Here is a 21,792-nt window from a genome sequence, read left to right as displayed (position 1 = left end):
AAAAAATAAAATGAACAAAGTCTTAGAAAAGATATCTGGCACACAGTAGTTGCTCCAGTTCCCTTGGCCAGTACTAACTAGTTGCATTAGGAAGCTGGAAAAGGGCTCCTCAGTCTGTCCCCGCATCTCAGTGCAGCCAGTGCAGACAAATTCCAGACAATCATATGTCAATCCCTGGTAGGGCACCACACGTATCTGAGGGAGGGATGATTTCCCCATCACTGTGGTGAGCCAGGAATGAGGGTGCTGGGGGTTACTAAATGGCCTCAGTGGGTACCTCTGAACTTTTAGGGCAAACCTCCCTCAGTAAGACAGGTCTAAGCATGTGAAGCCTTCGAGGTGGGATGCGGCGGAGCATTCCCAGCCAGAAATGGTATGTTGCTGAGGGACTTGAGGGGCCCACCGGCTGTCTCCATTTGCCCTGACTCTGCGAACCATCTGATTTTGGATGTGAAACCTCTCAATGCTGCTACTTTCCCTAAAGAAACCTGCCCCTTAGTTCCCACACTGTCCAAGGACTGGGGCCAGGTGTGTGCAGTGGAGGAGGGGAAAGGCAGGCAGACATGCCAAAGGTCAGAGCAAGTTCATGGGGCAAAACCACCCAGGCCATTTGCTCAGATCCCAAAGGTCAGGGCTGCCTGAGTCAGAGGGCAAAGCAGGCCTGAAGCCATCGGTTCCAGGAGTCAGGAAGCTGCTGGAGCTGAGGAGGAGGGGCTGGACACTACAGGTAAGAAAGGGAAGAGGAAGTGGAGGTCGCCTGAGGGGGAGGGGAGAGAGTATCCCTTGGTGGAAAGCTGGATGGTCCTTAGAAATAGAGTTTGGAGAGATCTGGGGAGCAGACACTCAGAGAGGATTGGGCTCTCCAGAGCTTCCACAGCAGGTTGCGATAAAAACTCCGATCTCCTAGCTCCCACACTGTGGCATCAGGAAGGTGCACCTGAGTGTGACAACTGGGGGTCTTGGCCAGGCCTCAGTTAACAGGCTGTTGGTCCCCACTCTTGGTCCTCACCACCTCTACACTCCCCTCTCCATTATTTAGCCCAACACCTTGGCCCTGCTGCTTGGGGGGGGGGGGGTGGAGGTGGGAGGAGGTCAGTAATCTCAGTTCTTAGGGGCTGGGACTCTCAGATTGTGTGCTCAGTTCACCAGGCCTTCTCTCCAATCTCTCTGAGCCCGAGTGGGGCCCACCCAGGCCGGGAGGAGGCTGGTGAGACCCTAGCAGTTAAGATTCTGTGGCCCAACTGAGTCTTGCCTTAATTCAGGGACTCTTCACAAAGACAGCAGCCCCTTAATCAGTGTCTTGCCCCTTCCTTTTCAGCATCACTTAAATACCTTGGACTACAAAAAAGGACACGGTAGGGAACTTGGGAGCCACTTTGTCGTAACTTTCTGAGCCTCAGTTTCCTCATCTGCAAAATGGGAACCTTGAGAGGTGCCTCACAGACCGAGATGAGTGTTGCACAAAATCAGTGTGGGAAATTGCCTGTAAATGGGAAAAAGCTCTGTAGGCTATCAGCTGTGAGCTCCTGAAGGCCCCGACCTTGTCCTTTTCTTCTCTCTCCCAGGAGTCCTCTATGTACAGACTGCGAAGAAAATTGGCTATCAGGTGTCTCCTAGATGAAGGAAAGTAATCCGCACAGGGTGACTGCCTTGGGAGCCCCCACATGTTCATTAGGCTGTGGTCTTGGAGAAGAGAAATGGTGCCTTGGCTGGAAGGGGCAGTGTTAAAAGCAGAGAAGGGAGCAGCCTGTCTATCTGTGGGCTTCCTGGGTGGCGTAAACAAAGAAAAGTAGCATAGAAAAGTCTGGAAGGGAGGTTTCACACTCCCCCAGCCCCCCTCCTCTCCCCCCACCACTCCACACCTGGTCTGCACAGGCTCTATAGACACACAGTCCTCCTGTACCCTGCCCCTGATTGCTCCCCCTTGGCTCTCTGGGAAGGGGAGGTAAAAGGTCAGATCCCCGAACCTCAGCTGTACCCACAGTTATTAATAATGTTGTTCCCTCTAATGAGGCCATATTTGCTATTTACAAATCTTTTTCCTTCCTCCGAGGAGCTTCTTCTCACCCCAGAGGAGGGAGATGTGGTGTCGGCAGCCACCCTACAGGCAGAGAAACAGAGAAGTGTGGCACCTTTCCCTGAGACACACAGCAGTGCTCTCTCCAATCCTCTCAGACCCAGCTATACACAGTGCCTCCTCCAGGGAGGCCCTCGGACTGCTGCTGCAGCACTGTCTGCCCTTTCTGCTTCCTCATCCCTTTCCTACTCCTACTTAGCAGAGGAATATTTCAGTGTCGGTGGGTGAGCTAGACAAGGCTCTCCTACTTGGCACATGGCCCTATGCTAGTCACTTAATAGACATCTCATTAATTCTTACAACAATTTGAGGCCGGGGTCTGAAAAACAAGCAAACTAAGGTTTGATTTACTGAGCTGTGTGACCTTAAGGCAGCCCCGTAATCTCTCAGTTTGCTAATCAGTCAAATGGGTATAATGAGAACGTATCACAGGGCTCCTGCAGATCCAATGAGTTCACAGCTTGATTTATAGTAAGACCTTAACCACTGGTAGCTCTAGAGGAGAAGCGGGAAGTGGTTTGCCCACAGAGCCAAGACATGGAGGAGGTGGGACTCCCCACAAAGAAGTGTGTGACCCCAAACGGCTCTGAGCAAAGGCTGAGGCACGTTTGGTGGTCAGGAACTCTCTGCCAGCCAAGCACACAAAGCCTGAGGACTGTGCTGAACCAGGGACCATCAGCATGGACTCACAACATCTTAGGGAGTCTGCACTGGATAAGACCTGGGGTGAGGGGCAGGATCATGGGACCTCATCAGAGTGAGTTCATCCCCTCCCGAAGGTGTGCTGGCCCAAAGCTTCCTTCTGAAGGGCAGGGCTGGGGAGGCAGTAAACCTGCTGTCCTGCCAGGTGAGCAGGGAGCTGGAAGCCCCCAAATTCCAGGCAAGCCCCACTCCACCTCGAGGAAATCAGTCTCTCAGAGGGGAATCCCAAAGACCGGGAAAGGGAGGTGGGCTTTCACTGGGACCCTCTAGAAGACTGTGCTAGATAGAAAAAGCCCACACACGGTAATTTGGGGACCTTACTGCAGGGGAGGTGGGAGCACCTTGATTAATTGACAGGCAGGGTGGATAAACCATCCTTCTTTAAAGTGCTGTTTCCCAGTGTGCCGACAGAGACAGATGTGAAACAGACTGTGATGTTTCAGGATGACGTGTGCTTGTGTAGAGACGGGCTGCCCAAGGGAGACCTGAAGAGTAGGGTACTGTGTAGGGTCCCCCATTCTGGTTGTGCCAGAGCCAGCCACCGGGGCGCGGGTGAGGAGGGGGTCTGGCTTGGTTTTGTAAGCAGTGGGAAACATTACCTTCCTACCTCTAGAGAGCCCACCAGCTTCCGTCTTGTTTAGACATGGCCTCCCTCCCTCTCTCTCTTCATCCCCAGACCCAGGATGGAAAAACACCTGGCTGAGCCCCACCGAGCTTCTGGCTGCCTACAGCCCCTCCTTGGAGGCCCCTAGGCTGGGGGTGTGAGAAGAGGAGGGGGGTACTAGTGAAAAGGGGAGAGGCTGATGCATTTCCCCCTCCATGTTGCAGGAGGCTGCAACCTACCCGCGCCTGGACTTCTGCCAGCCTCCCTAATCACCTCCTTTCCTTTCCCCACCTAGGGCCTCTCTCTGGGGAACCCCTCCCCCAACCTCTGTGCCCTGGGCAGAGCAGCACAGCTGTTTCCAGGATGGTGGTTTGGGCCTGGGCAGACTGTACCCACAGCACTGACTCCTGCCCAGTGCCTGTCTCGCCTCGGCCTCCATAGGGAATTACCTTACCTCAGCTCCCTGGTTCAAAGGTCTTGGGGGGCTGCCAACACAGCCCCTCCCGGCCCTGCCCAGGCCCCCTCCCCCAGTGCTAGAGCACATCCCCTCCTACCGTGGGCAGGCCGGGCGGAACTGTCCATCGAAACCCTCCCTTAGCTGGGGCAGAGGGGTCTGGGCCAGGTGCTTGGTGCTGCCCCCTCGTTAGTGGCCTGCCGGGGTTTCCGTCACTTAGGGCTGGTTACCAGGCAACCGCGTCAGGAGGGCTGGCCCTGGCTGAGGCTGGCACGGCTGCTGCTGCTGAGGGGGAGGTGTGCAGCCAGGCCAGGGTCACGGTCAGGAGGCCTCTTGCTCCTGGGAGGGGTGGGGGCGGGCCTCAGCTCTGCAACCTCAGAACTCCCGGTCATTGTCTCAGCTTAGCCCCACAGCCCAGCCCCAGGAAAGGGGTCTCCAGGGCCCTCCATGGTCCTCCACACAAACACCCATACTCAGAGCCCTCGCGTTCCTGGGAGCTTGAGGAGAGGCTGAGTGGGAGCAGAGGGGGACTGGGCCCTGTTCACCTTATTGACCACCACCCTGTGGCCTGAGGTGGCGGACAGGAGGAGTCAGGTTTCCCAGTGTACAAGGCTTAGACTGGGTCTAAATCCTGCCCTGCCTTTTTTTTTAATTAAAAATTTTTTTCATGTTTATTTATATTTGAGAGAGAGAGCACGCGCGCACACACACACACACACACACACACACACACACACACACACACACGTGCGAGCGGGGGAGGGGCAGAGAGAGAGGGAGACACAGAATCGGAAGCAGGCTCCAGGCTTTGAGCGGTCAGCACAGAGCCCAATGTGGGTCTTGAACCCACGAACCGTGAGATCATGACCTGAGCTGAAGTCAGACGCTTAATTGACTGAGACATCCGGGTGCCTCATAAGTCCTTCCCCGCTTCTTAATGGTTGTGTGGCCCTGGACATGTTAATGCCTCGTCTGAGCCGAGGTTGTGTGTCTGTGGAATGGGACGTGGCCTGTCTCATAAGGCAGCGTGCAGTACATAAAATGCTCAGAGAAGCGCCTGTCACATAGTCTCCTCTCCATACCTGTTCGTTCCCTTCCTCCGAACCCCAAGCTTCCCACGTTACACGGAACCAGCAGTACAGATGCTGACAGCCCACACACTGGCCACCCAGTTGCCAGGTGATCCGGGGACATGTCATCCTCATGTCCAAGAAGAGCCTTGTGCCCCCACCCTGCCCCTTGCTCGCCCCGTTCCTCCTGCCTTGTTTTTTCAATGTAATACTCATATAGCCCTCTACTATGCAACAGGGCACCAGTTTAGGGCTTTACAAATATTAATGCATTAATTTATTTAATCCATTAATGGATTAAGTCACTTAATCCGTTTATTTTATTAATCCATTTAATGGATTAAATGAGGTAACGCTGAGGTAGGCCTGGAGAGTTGTGTGGGACAGGGGCCGAGGCACACCTCCTTGCCATGCTGGTGTGGCTTCACCCGGCCACTAGGTTAGATGCCAGTCCTGCCTCTTTCCACAAAGCCAGGCTGGGCTGGTGTAGCTGTGGGCAGGTCAGAGTTTCAGGAAGAGCAGTGATGGCTAATTAAAACTTTGGCTCAGGAAGGCCCTCTCGAGGCAGGGATTGCCTCAGTCAGCTCCCTTGGGGAGCTCCCCTAATTGGACCCACAGGCCCTAGTAATGATGCAAACTCACCAGGTAGAGGATAACAGGCAGGGAGGAGGGGAAAGAGAGAAGGAAACAGGTTGACAAAAAAAAATAATAATAATAATAACAAGCCCCCTCTCACTGTGAGGGGAATGACTTGGGAGTTGCCAGACTGTCACTAAGTTGCTGTGTGACTTTGGGTAAGTAGCTTGGCATCTCTGAGCCTCCATTTCCTCATTGGAAAGTGAAGATAATAAGAGCTCCTGGAAGGTTGCTGTGAGAGAGAGTGTACAGAAAGTTCCAAGCACAATACCTGGCCCAGAAGTAGGGGCTTATAATATTGGAGCAATTATTATCATGTTATTAAACCAATATTATACCAAATACCTTTTGTACCAATGATCTCATTTAATTTTGGGGGCATTGGCTCCCTGCAGTCTCTCCTGATTACCTGAGTGGGGATCCTGGGCCTGGTGAGGGGTGTGGAGGAGCAGGAGCAGGAGGTGTGGGTGTGGGTCAAGTAGCAGGTCCCAGAGCAGTGTGGGATGCAGGAGCCAGAGCCTGCAGAGTGGGGAGGACCTCACTAGGCAGCGAGGAGCAGCGAGGGGGTGCTTGGTGGGGTGAACAGCCTGAATAAAGGCCTGGAGACCAGAAAGAATGCAGAGTATGGACAGGAGCCATGGGCAGCCAGGCCAGAGCTGTGGTCTGTTGAGATACCTAGGCCAATGTGAGTGACAGCCACACGCTGCCCTGCTGAGGCCAGAGTGCTCCCTAGCTCCAGGGTGCTGAGAACACCTGCGCTGTGTGGTGGGCTGTGAAGCCGGGAATCTGGGATCTGGGCGAGGGAGGAGGGTGCCACTTATTGCCTTCGGGTTGCAGCAAAGTGGCCTTACTGAGTCCCTTGCCCTCTGTCTGGAGTCAGCCTCATCCCCAGTCTGTGAGGTCTCTCTGATCACGGGGCATGAGTCCATCTCCCTCCTCCACACCCACCGACTCTCTAGCCCCCTCAGAGGCCGTATAGGCCTGTTCTCAGGGTAGGGCCCAGGCCCAGGTCTAGAAAGAGTCAGGGCCTGCATGGAGTGAGACCAGACCCCTCCAAGATGACCCAGATCAATGATGTCACTTCTGTTCTCACAAGCAGCCTCCAATGGCACCCTGCCCGGGGTCTGCCAGGTCTTCAGCAAGCCAGGAAACCCCCAGGACAAGGTGGGGGGGGGCCTCCCTTCTCCTTGAGGGCTCTTCAGAGCAGAGCACTCTGTCCCCGCAAAGTGTTCCCCGTGAACCCTTCCAACAAACAGGGCCTCAGAAGGACAAGTCCTTCTGTGGAGGGAAAGCCACGGCCAAGGTATAGAGGGGACCGGGCTGCATTTCAAAGCAGCTGGTCAGCGCTAGTGAGTCAACAGTTCCTGAACAAACACGACCCTCTGGACCTGGGCCTCTCTCCTCACCCTCTGTTAGCAGCCCCCTCCCCTCCTGCCAGCCGGCCAGTCCTGTCAACCAGGCCATCTGTAGCTCACTCTGGCTCCAGTTAGCTCAGTAATTAGCACCTCATCAGGCCTGTCTACCTTTGAATGGTTCTCCTGGGAAGAGGTTTCAGGAGGTCCCTGTGACCTTGGGGGCCCAGAGCTGTGGCAAGTCCAAGCAGGCCTAGGGGCCAGACTGCAAGGTCTCCCAGCATTCACGGTGCTCCCTAGCACTTGCTGGAATGGGTTTCCCAGCACAGGGCATTGGACCAAAATATTCCTCTGAGATTGGAATAGGGCAGCTGAGAAGTAACGGAGCCCCAGGCAGGACACGGCTTCTCCCAGCAACCCCCCCAGCAACTCCCAGGACCCCGCATTTGCACCCCCACACACCTCCTCACCAGCTCTGCTTACGCAGGAATCCCTGGCTGGCTAGGATATTCAGGAGGTGGGCAGGGCAGTGGGGTTGGGTAGGAGGACAGTCAAGTCCCCAAGGTCCCCTAGGGAAGGAGGCAAAAACAGTTGGGGTCAGATAGGGGAGCTGAGAGTGGGGTGGCCTGTGGCTGGTGGGGTCAGAGAAGGCCTCCTGCAAAAGACAAAAGTAGGTGGTAAGTCATGAAGTGCTGTCAGAGTGTGTGGGGTCACAGCACGGTGGAGCGGCTGCAGGGGTGGGGGCAGGCAGAGATGTCCCCTGACTGAGCTCAGTTTCCCCATCTCTAACATAGGGACAATGACAGTAAAGACTCCCAGGGTCCAGAGAGAATTTGAGGAGTAGGGTATGGGATGGGCAATAGTGCTATGGGGGGAGGACACAGGTGGCATTGGCACCCAGGCCACTGTGTAGGAGGTGAGCAGCCAGGAAAGCCACATCTCATCTCCCTCTCCCAGACTCAGAACAGCACTGGCCCCAGGAATGGGGCGTCCCATCGCTCAGGCTTGGGGGAAGGGGTGCACGTCGGGCCTGAGTAATGAGTGCGAAAGGCAGAGGGGACATAGACAGACAGGAAGTCAGCCCCGCCACAAGAGGAGACCCTTGGATCGAGACAACCTGGGGCTGCTGGCCAACTGTGGTCAGTCACGGAGCCGGCCCCTGGCAGCAGGAAAGGCACACACCCTGCAGAGGCTCACTGCCGGTAAGGTCCCCTGCTTTCAAGCCTCTGGCTCTCAGCCCTGGGTGCCCCCAGCCGAGCCCAGCCCATCTTCACCCCTATCTGGCTCCCAGCCCCAGCTCTGACCTCATTCCTATCCCAATTCTGAGGCAACAGCTAATAAACACACCAGGACAATCCTAATAGGGACAAAAGGCCTGCAGTGGCCTTGTACAATCAGGGAGAAGCACCCATGTTTCCCTGTCTCTGGTGGGCAACTGGAAGGGCACTGTGGCCCCTGGCAGTGTCATCCATAACCACAGTGATCTGAGTGGCCCCGTCCAGGAGTCCCAGGGGCTTCCTGCAACCTGCGCCACGGGCGCCATGTCCTGACACACTTACCATAGCCCAGCGGAGGCTGGGACCACAGTCCCTGTTTGTACCCAGAAGTGGCAGCATGAAGCCCTTGAGGGCAAAGAGTCCCAGAAGGCACTTTGGGGGAACTGGGGAGACTTTGTCCACTGCTGAGCCAGGCTAGGAGGGCTGTGGGAGATGAACCCAAGACGTGGGGCTGGCCTTGGCCACAAAAGGCCCCCGCGGCCCCCACAGCCCATCCAAGCACAGCTTTCTCCATGAAACGCCCTCAGCAGGGCTGCCCAGATCCCAGCCACCTCCTGCAGCCCCTCAGGTGGCCAGCATCCCTCTGGATGTTGAGGGGCTCCCTGATTGGTTGGCCCCATGCTCCAGGTTCAGTGGGGAGTACAGTGCCATTCACCCCCCAGGAGCCAATTCCTGGGGAGTCGGGACTGTCACTGTGACCTGGTATGTTTCCACCAGGATACCAGGCTCCCCACCCAATGACAAGTCAAGACAGGCCTCACAGAGCGGCACAAGGGCCCTCCCTGATCTTAGGAATGTGCTCCTGGGGCCAGGGGACTGGAGGGAAGGGGGCCCACCCTCCGTGCCCGTGCTGGAGTGGCCAGGGAAGTTTGGTGCCTGTCCTTGGCTCAAATCCTGCCTCTGCTACTTCTCAGCCATGTTGCCTTAGGCAAGTCACTTCACCTTCCTGAGCACTGTTTATACAGGCAGAAAATTGGGACAACTGTCACCTACTTTTATGGGACAGCCAGGCAGGCTAATCGAGGCTGTGGACATGGGTGAGCATGTGAACCTGAGCTGGGACATGGCAGTGCTCCTGGAGGAAGTGAACCCAAGGGGCTGGGGGGACCCAAGCTGGGCTGTGCAGCCAGCGGTGCCCATGCCTGTGGGGGACTGTCTGACCTGGGACAGGCAAGGGCACCCCATCTCCTAGTACAGGCCTGCCCATGATGTGCACTGCTCCCCAGTCCTACTCAGCCTTCCTTCCTCTATCTTCCTCTCTTCCCCATTTCCTGCCCCCTCTCCTCCCCACCTCGCTGCCCATGGGCTCCGTCCAGGGCTGTTGACTCCTCTTGTCATGAAAATAGTACCAGTGCAGCGACTACAGGTCACAAAGCTTACTGGGCTTTCCTGCGCAACCATCTCCCAAGCCAGAGGTTCACAGGCCTGTTGTGCAGAGGAGGAAGCCGGTGTGAAGTGACTTGCTCAAAGTCTCACCACCAGGAAGCAGCAGATCCAGGGGTCAAGAAGCCTAGAGTCCCTCCCTCCCAACACTGTGCTCTGTCGCCCAGAATGGAGGCCTCCTGGCAGAGTGAGACTCACGGGGCGGAGACGGATGAGAAGGATGTCACGTTCACGCAGGAGCGCCCCTGTGCACAGACAGACCTCCAGAAATGGCTTATCGTGCATTCTTTCCCTCATTCACTCATTCATTCATTCATTCATTCATTCATTCATTCATTCATTCATTCATCTGCTTTCTTTCTCCAGGTGCTGTACACTGGCAGGCCTGGCAGGCCGGGGGTGTGAGTGACCTGTGTGTGTGCTCACAGGAGTTACTAGTCACAGCCTGAAAGGCCACTAGCCTCTCCTTCCTGGCTCAGAATAAGGAGGTACTGGGAAGGTGGGTTTGGGGGTAGGGGGCTCAATCACCCACTCCCCCCTCTCCAGCTTTGCTCCCAGCTCCGCATTCCTGGCACCTACTGCTTCGGGGGTTGCACCAAGTTCTTCCACCAGACCAGCATCCTGGCTGCACCCTGACCTGACTCTGTGACCTCAGGCACATCCCTGGACGTGGTTGGGCTGCTTTCTCATCTCTAAAATGGGGCCTATGCCTTTCTTCTGTTCTTATTGTGGGGGGGGGGAGGGAGGAGGTCTTGAATGGAAGCACTGTGCACTTTCATATTGATATCTCCTCCTCTCCCACCTGCCAGGGATAGAGCTGGTCCCCCTCCAGCTGCTCTAGACAGGACCTAGGGTTGGGTGAAGACCCAGCTCACCCAGGTGGAGTCTCTCCCTCTGGATCTGCTCAGAGGAGAAGGCATGGGCAACCCACCCCACCCTCAAGGTAGCCCCGTCACTTTTTGCCAGGAGTCCTCTGCAGGGCGGTTCCACTGGGCACCCACCAGCTTCCCATCTCTCTAGCCTCTACCTGCTTCCACAAGGCCCTGGGAGCACCCCGTCCCCTCCGTCCCTATTTTCCATCCTTTTTTGAGGCCCACCTGCCTTCTCTTTCACAAGACCCTCTTTGCTCAGTGTGCCTCTTCTGTGGGTCTGTGGCCGCAGGCGCGCCCAGATCCCTTTATCCCCTCCTTCATGCAAGGTCCAAGCCCAGGCTGCCCCAGCCCCGCCCCTCCCGAGCTGGAAGATGGGTACAATCCAGACAGGGGTTGAATACCAGCTCAGTTTCCTCATTGGTAATTTGGGAATAAAAATACCTAAAGATTATGTTGTGACACTAAATTAGAAAAACAATGTAGCTGATGTATAGGTCAATATAAGAAATAGAAACAAGCGGATAAATAAGGAACAAACTCTTGAGTCTGTTCTAACTTTTTAAAAAAAACGTTCTAATGTTTATTTCGAAAGAGAGACAGAAAGCTCACATGTTCGAGTAGCGGGGTGGCAGAGAGAGAGAGAGAGCATCCCAAGCAGACTCCTCCGTGCTGTCAGTGCAGAGCCCGACACGGGGCTCGACTCCAGGAAATCGTGATATCATGACCTGAGCCTAGATCAAGAATCAGATGCTTAACCAACTGAGCCACTCGGGTGCCCCTAACTTCTTAAAACAATGCCAAAACTCTAGTTAGCAACCTTGGGTACTAGTGTATTACTAGGGATTCCCATCATGGGCCCCATCCTGGAGGGTGCCACAGACTGGATACCCTCGTAGAGGCAGACTGCCCAGTGGAGGCTGGCCTAGGGAGGCCTCAGAAAAAAGTGGTAGACTGAGTCAGGAGTCAGGATGAGGAAAGCCTGCAAGGCCCAATTGGGCTGTCGCTTACTTTGCAAGGTCGAGAGCAGCAGCCCAGGACCCATACTTTGTGTGGGACCCAAGGCTACCCGAGGGGTCTCCATTCTTCAGCTGTCAGCAGAGGCTCCCCAGAGGGCAGCTGCTAGCCCACATGGATCGGGAAAAGGAACCACTCTGGACACCAGGACACCTGACGGGGGAGCAGAGCATGTACCCGATTTCAGGGGCTAGACCCCATTTCAGCTGGACACCTTTGCGGACTATCCAACCTGCAACTGGAGGAACCCTGTGAGCCCCCAGTAAATCTGAGGAAGGCAGCAGCTCACATTCGCCAGGCTGACTTCCCACACAGGAGCTCTCTGTGTGCCCATGGCCTCGAGGCCCACTGCTCCCCAAGCCAGACCCTCTCCCTCAGGCCCTCAGCACCCACTGGCACAAAGCAGCGTGGGTGTTAGACTTTTACCAAAGGTCGAGAGGATGAGGAAGATCAACATCCTAACTCAGAACAAGCAAGGCTGACAAGCGGTGGCCATCTTGTTTTGTTAATTCTTGTTTAATGTTTATTTATTTTTGAGACTAAGAGACGGAGCATGAGCAGGGGAGGGGCAGAGAGAAAGGGAGACCCAGAATCTGAAGCAGGCTCCAGGCTCTGGGCTGTCAGCACAGAGACCAACGCGGGGCTCGAACCCACAAACTGTGAGATCATGATCTGAGATGAAGCTGGAGCTTACCCGACTGAGCTACCCGGGCGCCCGGGGCCATCTTATTTTCAAATCCTTCAGCTATTTCTTGTTCTGCCATGCCCCACTCAGGTCACAGCTTACAGGCATCTTCTTTTCGGGTCCCTTCTTCCCCCCTTTTCCCCCTTGTTCTCCTGTCCTCATTCATAGCAATGTAGCCCTCCACCATATGTGCAAACTAGATTAAGATTCCACGTTTCTAAGCCTGCCCAGGCAGTTTGCTAAGCTGGGGGTCTCTGTCAACCCCGGGCCACAACAACCTTTGGCCGCGGTCTGTCTTCTCACAAGCTGCACCTGTTCTCAGCCGGGGCGCCCTTGGGCCACGTAGAGAAACAGATGAAGGAGGATAGAAAGATCTTTTTCTTCCAGAAATTTCTTCTTTCCCACAAGTTTGGTCCCTGTCTCATCTCAACTTTTTAAATCTGTTAATGTTGATCGCAGACACTTTTTAGATTGTGAGCACGTGCCACAGGTTTATCACAAACTCTTAGCAAGGGAAGCAGTCAAGGAAAACAAAACACACTGGATTCCTCCAGCATTCTGGAAGAAGCTGTGCAATGCAGTGGTTTGGAGCACGAACACTAAAGCCAGACTGCCTGGTTTCAGTCCCACTTTTGCACCTTTCTAGCTGAGTGACCTTGAGCAAGTTTATTTAACTTCTCTGTGCCTCAGGGCACCTGGGTGGCTCAGTCTGTGAAGCGTCCCAACTCTAGGTTTCAGCTCAGGTCATGATCTCACGGTTTCGTGGGTTCGAGCCCCACATCAGGCTGTCCACTGGTGACGCAGAGCCTGCTTGGGATTCTGTCTGTCTGTCTGTCTCTCTCTCTCTCTCTCTCTCTCTGTCTCTGCGCTCCTCTTCCACTCGCACTGTCTCTGTCTCTCTCATATTTAAAGAAAAAACAAACTTCTCTGTGCCTCAGTTTCTTCACCCATGAGTAATGGATACTAATAGTGCTTATCTCGTAGGGTTGTTGTTTGTGCCTAAGATCTAACTGGATTCAAATTAAATGAATTCAACACCGTTAGCTACTAGCACAGTGCCTGGCACACAATAAGCATGACAAGAGCGTCAGCTACTATGATTATGAGCAAGTTTATATAGGAGAAGAAACAGAAATGTTAGATAAGGTTGTTTAACTACGTACAGGTCTGGTTAGCTTTACACGGCTGTAAAGCTGTCACATTTGTATCAGCTGCGTGGGCTAAACCTGGGTCACACCAAGCAGGACCATCCCTCCAAACTGCTGGATGTGGACTGTTAATCAGAAACACCAGCTGTACTTGTCTTTTTTTTTCTTCCTTCCCTTCTTCCCTCCCTCCCTTCCTTTCTTTTCTTTCTTTCTGCACCCCTGAATGACTATTAGAAATATCTTGTAATCAAGCAGCACCTTGGGGATGGGAGGTGGCAAAGAGAATGAGAGAGCAGAGAAGCCTGTGGTGGTGCTGGCAAGGCTGGTGGAAGGCTCTGTTGCCAGTCGGAGACGGCCAGGAGGTGCTGGGCACTGAGGCCTGGGCCTGGGCAGCTGAAAGGCCTGTCTGTGGTCCTGGCCATGGGAACAGCTCTCAAGGGCCAGCCGTGGTTCCTGGCCACTGGCCACACTGTCTTCTGAACCCTTGCCCTGCATGAAGCTCTTTCCCTGAGTTCCCAGAGCCTTGGCAGGCCCCGGAGCCCTCTGCCCAGCCTTCTGCTGGCCTGAGTGTCCCGTGGAGGCAGGACTACAGGAGGACCCAGCTAGGCTGAGCTGAGAGCCAAGAGGGGCTTGGCAGCTTCCCCGAGGGCTGGCAGGGCGCCTCCCCCTTCTCCACTCCCCACTGCCGAAGCCGGTCAGGACCTGACGCAGAGCATTCAGTTCGGTTCATAAAGCCTGGTGATGTTGTCTGGTAAAAGCAAACCCAAAGATGCAAGGTTACCTGACATTTAGTAGTTCTTTCCAATAGGAATATAATACCAACCGCATATGTTTTTTTAAGTTTTTCTAGTAGACAGGAAAAGAGTACAAACAGCTGAAACTAATTTTCATAATATATTTTATTTAACCCAGCTTATCCAAAGCACGATTTCACATGTAATCAATATTTGGAGTTATACAGTATATATTCTTTTAGCTCATGCTGTCTTTGAAATCCTGTGTGTATTTTACACTTCTTGCACTTATCTATGTGGACTAGTCACTGTAGGGGAGGAAAAAAATGTTTCCTCTACCCACATAGGTGCAGTTGCAGGGACTACATTGACAAAAGCCAATTAACAGGAGAAAAAGGGATATTTGTATGCATACAGGATCCAACAAAGGAACAAAGGAAGTAGTAGACTCCTTAAACTATTGCAAATAAAGGTTTACATACCTTAGTAGGGAAAATCGAGTGGAGAGAAATGGTTCAATGGGAAAAACAAACCGATTTCTTTAGGAAAGACAAACGGATTTTTAGGAGAACATAAGATAAGAAAGTTTGTGGCAATATTTATCTATATGGGTGTGGATGGTCTCTCATCTTCTTCCGGGCCATAATACTCTCTTGAAGACAGGATTTATGGTAGCCTCACTTCCCAGAAGTTGATGCTTTTAAGTCAGATAAGGGAAGTTTTGTTCTTCATTGATTGACTCTCAAATGTCTTAAAATAATCTTCATGCCAACTCTGACGTTCTGAGTGGGTCCCCACACCGCATTTCAAGCGCTCAGCAGCTCCATGTGGCTGGTGGTTTTCTTACTGGACAGCGGAGGCGCAGAAAAACCACATCTTCCAGTCCGAGGCCGGGGCACTCCCCAGAGATCTCAGCAAACATCCTCTCTGCTGCCTCCCTCACCAGCTCTGGCCCACATTCTGCTGGAGGGTCTTCCGTCCGGGCTCGAGGTGCCTGCTGCCTTCTCAGGCAGCCTGTTCCTCACAGGCCCCAAGGCGGGAAGCTTTTGATGTTGCGAAGAAATCTCCCTCCTGGTTGTGCAACCCAGTATTTTCTCCAAAGCGCTGGGAGAGTGATAGGCTGCGACTAAGTTTTTCACTTTACCCAGAGGGTCTAGGTCCACAGCAAGTGGGGAGAGGCGGATGCTAGCTAGGATGCTAGGATCCTAGGATCCTAGGATGCTAGGATAGAGGTCATCCTTCTTCAACGAGGCTAAGTGGTCCCTAAGGCCCTCGGGGGCCGCGACTGCCTTCTGGGTCAAGAGGCTTTGAGAGCACCCACCACTCAAAGTCGAAAGCCGAGTCAGAGTCACTGCCCATCCCAGGGGCTGCCCTTCGCCCGGGGCTCAGGGAGCATCTCATCGTCCCCCAGCTGGCAGACACTCAGTCCTAACGCAGCCCCTTGGTTTCAGAGATGGGGACACTGAGGCGCAGTTTCTGCGCGGCCAAGACAGAGGCCCCATCCTCGAGCCGCACCAGATCTCCACGAAGCCCCCCGGGCCTCCGGCGAGAGCGCGGAGGCCTCCCTGCCCGGTAGTCTGGGTCAGGCGGGCGCCTCGCCACCCCCTGCTCCTCGGACAGCGGCGGCGAGAGGGCGGGCGAGGCCCGCGGGGACCTGGCCGCCGAGGCAGGAAGCTCCCGGGAACCGTGATGTAACTCGGATCCCGGCTTGCAGCAGAAGCCCCGAGGCGCCGCGACCGCCTGTTTACCCCAGTGCGTTCGGGCCGGAGGGCGGAGTCACCGTCGCTAGCCCCGCCCCGGAGCCCCGCCCCGGAGCCCGCCCCGCTCTCTTCGGGAGCGCTGCCTAGTCCTGGGGTATCTGAAAGTCCAGGGCCTCGGAACCCGCTCCGGGAGGTCGTTCGGCGCCCGCGGGAATTGGTCCCGTTTCCGCCTCAGACGTCAGAAGACCCGGAGCAGCGGCAGTGTCAATGCGTGACTCCGAAATGGCTCAAGCCCCCAAAGCAACTCAAAATAACATTCCAACTAAATAAAAAGCTGGTGCTTGGAAGGCCCACGAAGCCTCAAGACAAGGGGCCCTCCCTTTGAACACACTAGCGTATCCACGGCGGTGGTGACGAGTCCCCGTATCTCTTTAGGTCTCCGTTTTATCATCTGTACAATATGGTGCATTGCTGTGACAGTCTCTGATTCTACGCATTGTGCCCCTTCAAGAGTCTGTGAGGGCTGGGGGCTGGAGGGGGGAAGGGAAGTCTCCAGCACTTCCCAGGGGCCCTTTCTAATTTTGCTGGCATCGAGAGGGAATTTGCTCTTGACTGGAAAAAGTTGTTAACACCCTGGGGGGCTGAAGGGCACAACTGCCTAGCGACTGGGACTCAATGTGGCCTCCAAACTCTTTTGCGGCAGCCCTCCCCAACCCCAGCCCCATGCCCAGGTCTGGCTCACTGGGGCCAGTGGAGAAGAGCAGGGGCTGTTGGGCCCACAGCACCCACCCCAGCTGAGCTCTTGGGCCAGACACAGGCCTCCCCCAGCCTGTTCCCCTCCCCACAGGCAGAAGACAATACAAGATGTGGCTGCATGACAATGGATCTGAATGGAGCTCACAGTTTGGACAATGCTGATGCTAACAAGAACCCCAGCAGCTGTGGCCTGTGTCCACTGCCAGGATTTCCCCACCCAGACTCTCAGTTCCCTGGTGAGGCAAGAGAGCTGAGTTCAGGTGAGTAATATGAGACACAGAGAGAGCAGGGTAGCTCCCGGTCACCCCGAAGGTTGGTGCGCTGCATTTAGGATCCAGATGCTTGCTTCCAGTCCTTCATGCTCCCAGGCTTGCGAGCGAAGGAGCCCTGGGGGTGGGAACAGCTCAGGACAGCTTCCGTCTGACGAGGCAAGGCAGGAAGGGCAAGACTGGGAGAGGGTGTGGGGCTGGAAGGGCTCCCTGAGCTGGGAGGTAAAAAGAGAGGAAAAGAAGCAAGGGTACAGGCAGTCCTGCCAGAGAAATGACCTGGCAGTGGGTCAGGGGCTCCCAACTAGTCCAAGCGTAAGGGTCCAACTAGTCTAAGGCTTCAGTGAAGTTCCTGAGTAAGGACAGCAGACCCAGTGCAGGATGGGAGACTGTCGGTTTTGGGTGTTAGCTTTCTGGTCCCGTCTCCACTTCAGGCTCTCACATTTCCCAGCACTTTCTTCCCTCTGTGAGGTTGGGTTTCCTCGTCTGTAAAATGGGGGTCAGCTCTCTGTTCTGCTCATGGCTGAGAAGGTGCTTTGTGATAGAACTTTACATACGTAAGGGTGTGAGAGACTAGTATACAAATGTGATAAAGAGAATGGGGTCAAGGGACACCTCTTCAAGGGGCTCTTACCTTCTCTGAATTCCCTGGCCCCAGAGGGAGAGGCTTCATACAATTGCTTTCCCCAATCCTGCCAGCATGTCTGGAAGGCCCCTGGGCTTAGCAAATATTTGTGCCTCTGATGTAGTCACTGGCTGCTGGAACGTTCTGTCCTGATGCTCATTTATACAGACCTCTGCCTCAGGCTGTGGAGATCCTGGAAGAGGACAAAACTGCAGGGTTGGGACTTCCGGGTCCTTCCCCCCAGCTCCCCTCTACCCTGCTCCTCCTGAACACTTTGGTCCTAGTTATTCCCACAGCTCAGAACCCTGAGGTAGGCTCTAATGAGCCTCTCCGAAGAGCTAGGACTTTGGATCCAAATGTGAGTTCAGCAGTTGTTCTGCTGTGTGGTCTTGGGTGAGTCCCATCACCTCTCTGAGCTTGTCCCCTCATCCCTGTAACAGTGGTGAAGTGGTTTGGGTCAGTGCCTGGCTTTCTTCCCTGGCCTTCCTTCCATGGCTCCGCACTGTCCCCACAGACGTTTGGGCCTTTGGGTTTAGTCAGTAAAAAAAAGAGTAAGAAGTTTCCGGTGTTATTTAATGCTCTCTCTGTGCAGTGGTGTGCTGGTAAATGTTTAACAATTACCTCTAAAAAAAAAAAGTCCTGTTTTACAGCATTTGCCCGTTTTCTGTACTGTTAATATTATCATCATGGCTGTTTTAAGCTTCGAACATGATGTCACTGAACATGGAGTCGGGAGCCAATGAGCTGGCCCCAGCACAGGCTGCATGCAGAGTTGGCCACATCGATTGCCAGGCTGAGTGCAAGGAGAAATTACAGGGTCCCTTGTTCAAAAAGCAGAAGGGAAAGCTTTTTCCTCTTTTCTGTGATTTCTTTCTCAATCCAGTATAATGTTCTTTTTATTTATTTAACATTACACTCCTTCCGGTATGGGGATACTCACAGGGCAAGTGCAGGCCTGCCAATGAGGGGGGTGGAGGTGGATGAGTCCCAAGACTTGGCCTGCGTTTATGAGGCCTACCAACTACCAGGTTGCTCCCCTCACCAGACGGATCCTGCTCCGATCCAGAAAGATGACCCACGAAGTCAAGTCAGGCCTCTTTGCTTCCCAGAGGCCTTCAGTCTAGACCCAGTTCCCAACCTCCAAGCCAGGATACACTAGGCACCCAAATGAGATTGGGAGAGGGACACCTGGGTGGCTCAGTCGGTAAAGCGTCCGACTTCGGCTTAGGTCATGGTCTCACCATCTGTGGGTTCAAGCCCTGCATCCAGCTCTGTGCTGACCACTCAGAGCCTAAAGCCTGCTTCAGATTCTGTGTCTTACTCTCTCTCTGCCAGTCCCTGCTCATGCTCTATCTGTCTGTCTCTCTCTCTCTCAAAAATAAACAATAAAAAATTTAAAGAAAAAAAAAAGAAATGGAAGTGGGAGAGGCTCGCCCTGGGCAAGCCACCGTGCTGAATGCATCCTATCCCTGCCTGTCCCGGAAGGAGGGCCAGTGGGGCGGGTGGGGAGGAGCAGGAGGCCAGGGGGGCCAGCGCACCAGACCTCACATTGGTGGGGATCCCGGAGTGGGGGGAGGAGATACCAAAGAGATTCTCAAGCCCCCCCTCCTCACGGAGAAAGCTCCCCACTTGGGGAGAGCCCTCACAGGGCATTGCAAGTGGGCATCTTGTTCAACAAACAAGACAGACACACTTTTGTTACGGAACGTTGATCGCGAACTCGGTCTCATCTCTTCCGTCTTATATTTGTAGTGTGCCACTTTTCCCTTTGTGAAGTACTTTCTAAAAATGTGTCTTTTGCTTCTAAGCAAATGAAAGAACATTTTTTTTTTTTTAATGTTTCTTTATTTTTGAGAGGGAAGCGAGAGACAAAGTGTGAGCAAGGGAGGGGCAGAGAGAGATGGAGACACAGAATCTAAAGCAGGCTCCAGGCTCTGAGCTGTCAGCACAGAGCCCAACGTGGGGCTTGAACCCACAAACTGCGAAATCATGACCTGAGCTGAAGTCGGATGCTTAACCAACTGAGCCACTCAGGCGCCCCAGAAGGAAAACATTTTCAAACACCCAGTCCACTGCCCATGTGTACAACCTGTAATTAGCAGCATTCACCGGTTTGTAGGACACTCAGGACTATAAAGCTTTTCTCCATTTTTCCTCGGGATTGAAGCCAAATATTGACCCAGTTTTAGCAAATTTAGAGCAGCAGCTTCTTGGCTTAAAATGTATTTCTACTTACTGTTTGTTCCCTGGAGGGGAATGACCGTGGTGTCCCCGGTGTCTACTTCCTGATAGAATTTGGAAGGGACGCTTTTCATACAACACCAGCCCCAGGCCAGGGTGGTTTGGTTCAGTTTCTCAGGTGTGGCCAGAGGCTCCAGGCCAGCTGCTGGAGGGGGCCTCTCACCAGGGAGGAGGGCCGCAAAGTGTGGGTCAAGGACGAGAGGACCCCAAAGCCTGATGACATAAGTTCAGCCTATGAATATGTGCCCCTGAGCTCAAGTTCAGCCTTCCAGCTGTCAGGCTGTGCTGCACTGAGGAGGGAGAACGTCAACACTCACACGCACGCATAAATACCCTGACAGGAGGCCACCCTGGCCCCTTAGCCCGAAGTGTGTGCAGGGGCTTTGTCCACAAACCACTTAATAGCATATTGAGAAAAGTGGCCTGATTAAGGAAAACTGGGCCTCCTTCTAGCATGTTCTCCAGTGGACTTCCCCATAATATTCAAACTATAATGTGCTTTAAGTCTACATCGCGCTCCTCTCATTTGCGATCTTGGGCAAATCCCAGAGCATTATCCAAGCCTCAGTTTTTCCATCTGTAAAATGGGGAAATGATGCATATCTTCAAGGTTGTGGGCAGGATTAAACAGGATACATGTGTGGGTGTCCATGCTTATGTGCCAGCCACAAAGCTGTTGCTACAATAAAAGATGGTATCAGGGGCGGCTATTATAAGCAATCAAATAGTAGAGATGGGGTCTGACTCACATACAGGTCCCTCGTGTACCATACGTGGTACTGGGAATGTGAGTTCTGTTACTGGGCCTTGGCTGGGCTGGGCTGGAAGGTGGCTTGTGCGGGTGTGGTCACAGGCAGCAGAAGGTGGAGGAGTGAGTGAGCTGTGCTGGGTCCCTGGTGGCCTTTCTTCCTTCAAAGAGCACTCAGAATTGGAGTACGGGGACCTGGAGGTCATATTCAGTCAGCACCCTCATTTTACAGGGGGAGAAACCGTCAACCTGCAGTGAACACATTGTACTGATTCTACTGGCTTCAAAGTCACTTTGGAACCCAAACAGAATAGCATCTGCAGGTGTAGACCTTGGGTGCTTGCACAAATTCACTCAGCAATTGAAATGCCCAAAAGTGAACCACCAGAGTCCAGAGTCAAAGCCAAGCGGCAAGGGTCGTTTATTGCAGGTTCGAACCCGGGATCTCTGCACTCTCCACGCCTATAGAGAGGGGAGAGAGAGAGCCCCGAGCAGGCGATTTACACTCTTTTTTATAGGCAGATACAAACAAGTTTGGGGCGTTCCGCAGCCACAGCACAGGCATTGGTCAAAGTTAAGGTTCAAACACTCAGCATCTTTTGATTGGGTCCCGCCATAACCTGAACACTAATATTCCCTGCCCTGTTATCGGGCTTTCCAGCTGACCTTCCCTGACCGTCTGGCCGTCCCCACCCAGCCATCTGGTTGTTCCCACCCAGGGTGTTGCCCCCCAAGCGTCAGTACAGAAGCAGAACAAGCAGGGCGGGTCCAGTTTTAATTTTCTCAGAAATAGTACAGACCAGCTAAGTCTTGGTCTGTCTAGGTCTAATTTTAAGGTTTTGGGCTTCTCACAATCTGCTTTATTCCTCTTGACTGGCACACCACCGGCACTGGGCCGCTCTGCACTTTTAGAATTGGAGAAGATACCACATGCTGAGGCATGGATCTCACCACTGAGGAACTTGGTGATGAACCCTAAGAATGGATGCGTTCATTCCAACTGAGGTGAAACTCGCATCGCCATGCAGAGGGACATGCCTGCTTGTCGTGAGGATGCAGTCGGCACGGTCACACCTCACACACTGCATTCCACCTCCCTAGCCTCCCTCCCTTTCCTCCTTCTCCCGAATAAAGTGTTAGCACGTTAGTCCTTAGTCCTTGCATCAAACTCTGTTTTTCACAGGACCCAGGATAAGATGGGTAGAATTTCCAATTACTCACACTTATTATATCATTATTCAACATTAAAAAAAAACAACCCTAAAATAGGGATGCCTGGGTGGCTCAGTAGGTTGGGCAGCTGCTCTTGATTTTGGCTCAGGTCACAATCTCAGGTTCAGTTCCTGAGTTCCAGCCCTGCAATCAGGCTTTCTCTGAGCTGACGACAGGAGGGGAGCCTGACTGGAATTCTCTCTCTCTCTCTCTCTCTCTCTCTCTCTCTCTACCTC

The 21,792-nt window shown here is 53.8% G+C and overlaps 1 protein-coding gene and 1 long non-coding RNA gene across 2 annotated transcripts in view; one reads left to right on the top strand and one right to left on the bottom strand.

Annotated features, from left to right (window-relative positions):
• The first annotated feature begins 16,467 nt into the window (after positions 1–16,467).
• LOC115302925 lies at positions 16,468–21,491 on the top strand. Its single transcript, XR_003913722.1, has 2 exons — positions 16,468–16,724; positions 21,257–21,491. It is a non-coding gene; the product is annotated as an uncharacterized LOC115302925 (long non-coding RNA).
• Positions 17,518–21,792, bottom strand: part of SCAMP5 (secretory carrier membrane protein 5) — a 143,156-nt gene continuing 138,881 nt past the window's right edge. The window contains exon 8 of the mRNA XM_029952909.1: positions 17,518–17,548. Within this exon, the coding sequence (XP_029808769.1) occupies positions 17,533–17,548 (16 nt within the window). The 3' untranslated portion in view covers positions 17,518–17,532. The remainder of the gene's footprint in view (positions 17,549–21,792) is intronic.

Source organism: Suricata suricatta, chromosome 9 (genome assembly GCF_006229205.1).
Source record: "Suricata suricatta isolate VVHF042 chromosome 9, meerkat_22Aug2017_6uvM2_HiC, whole genome shotgun sequence".
Taxonomy (NCBI): domain Eukaryota; kingdom Metazoa; phylum Chordata; class Mammalia; order Carnivora; family Herpestidae; genus Suricata; species Suricata suricatta.
This window is presented reverse-complemented; position numbering and strand designations above follow the sequence as displayed.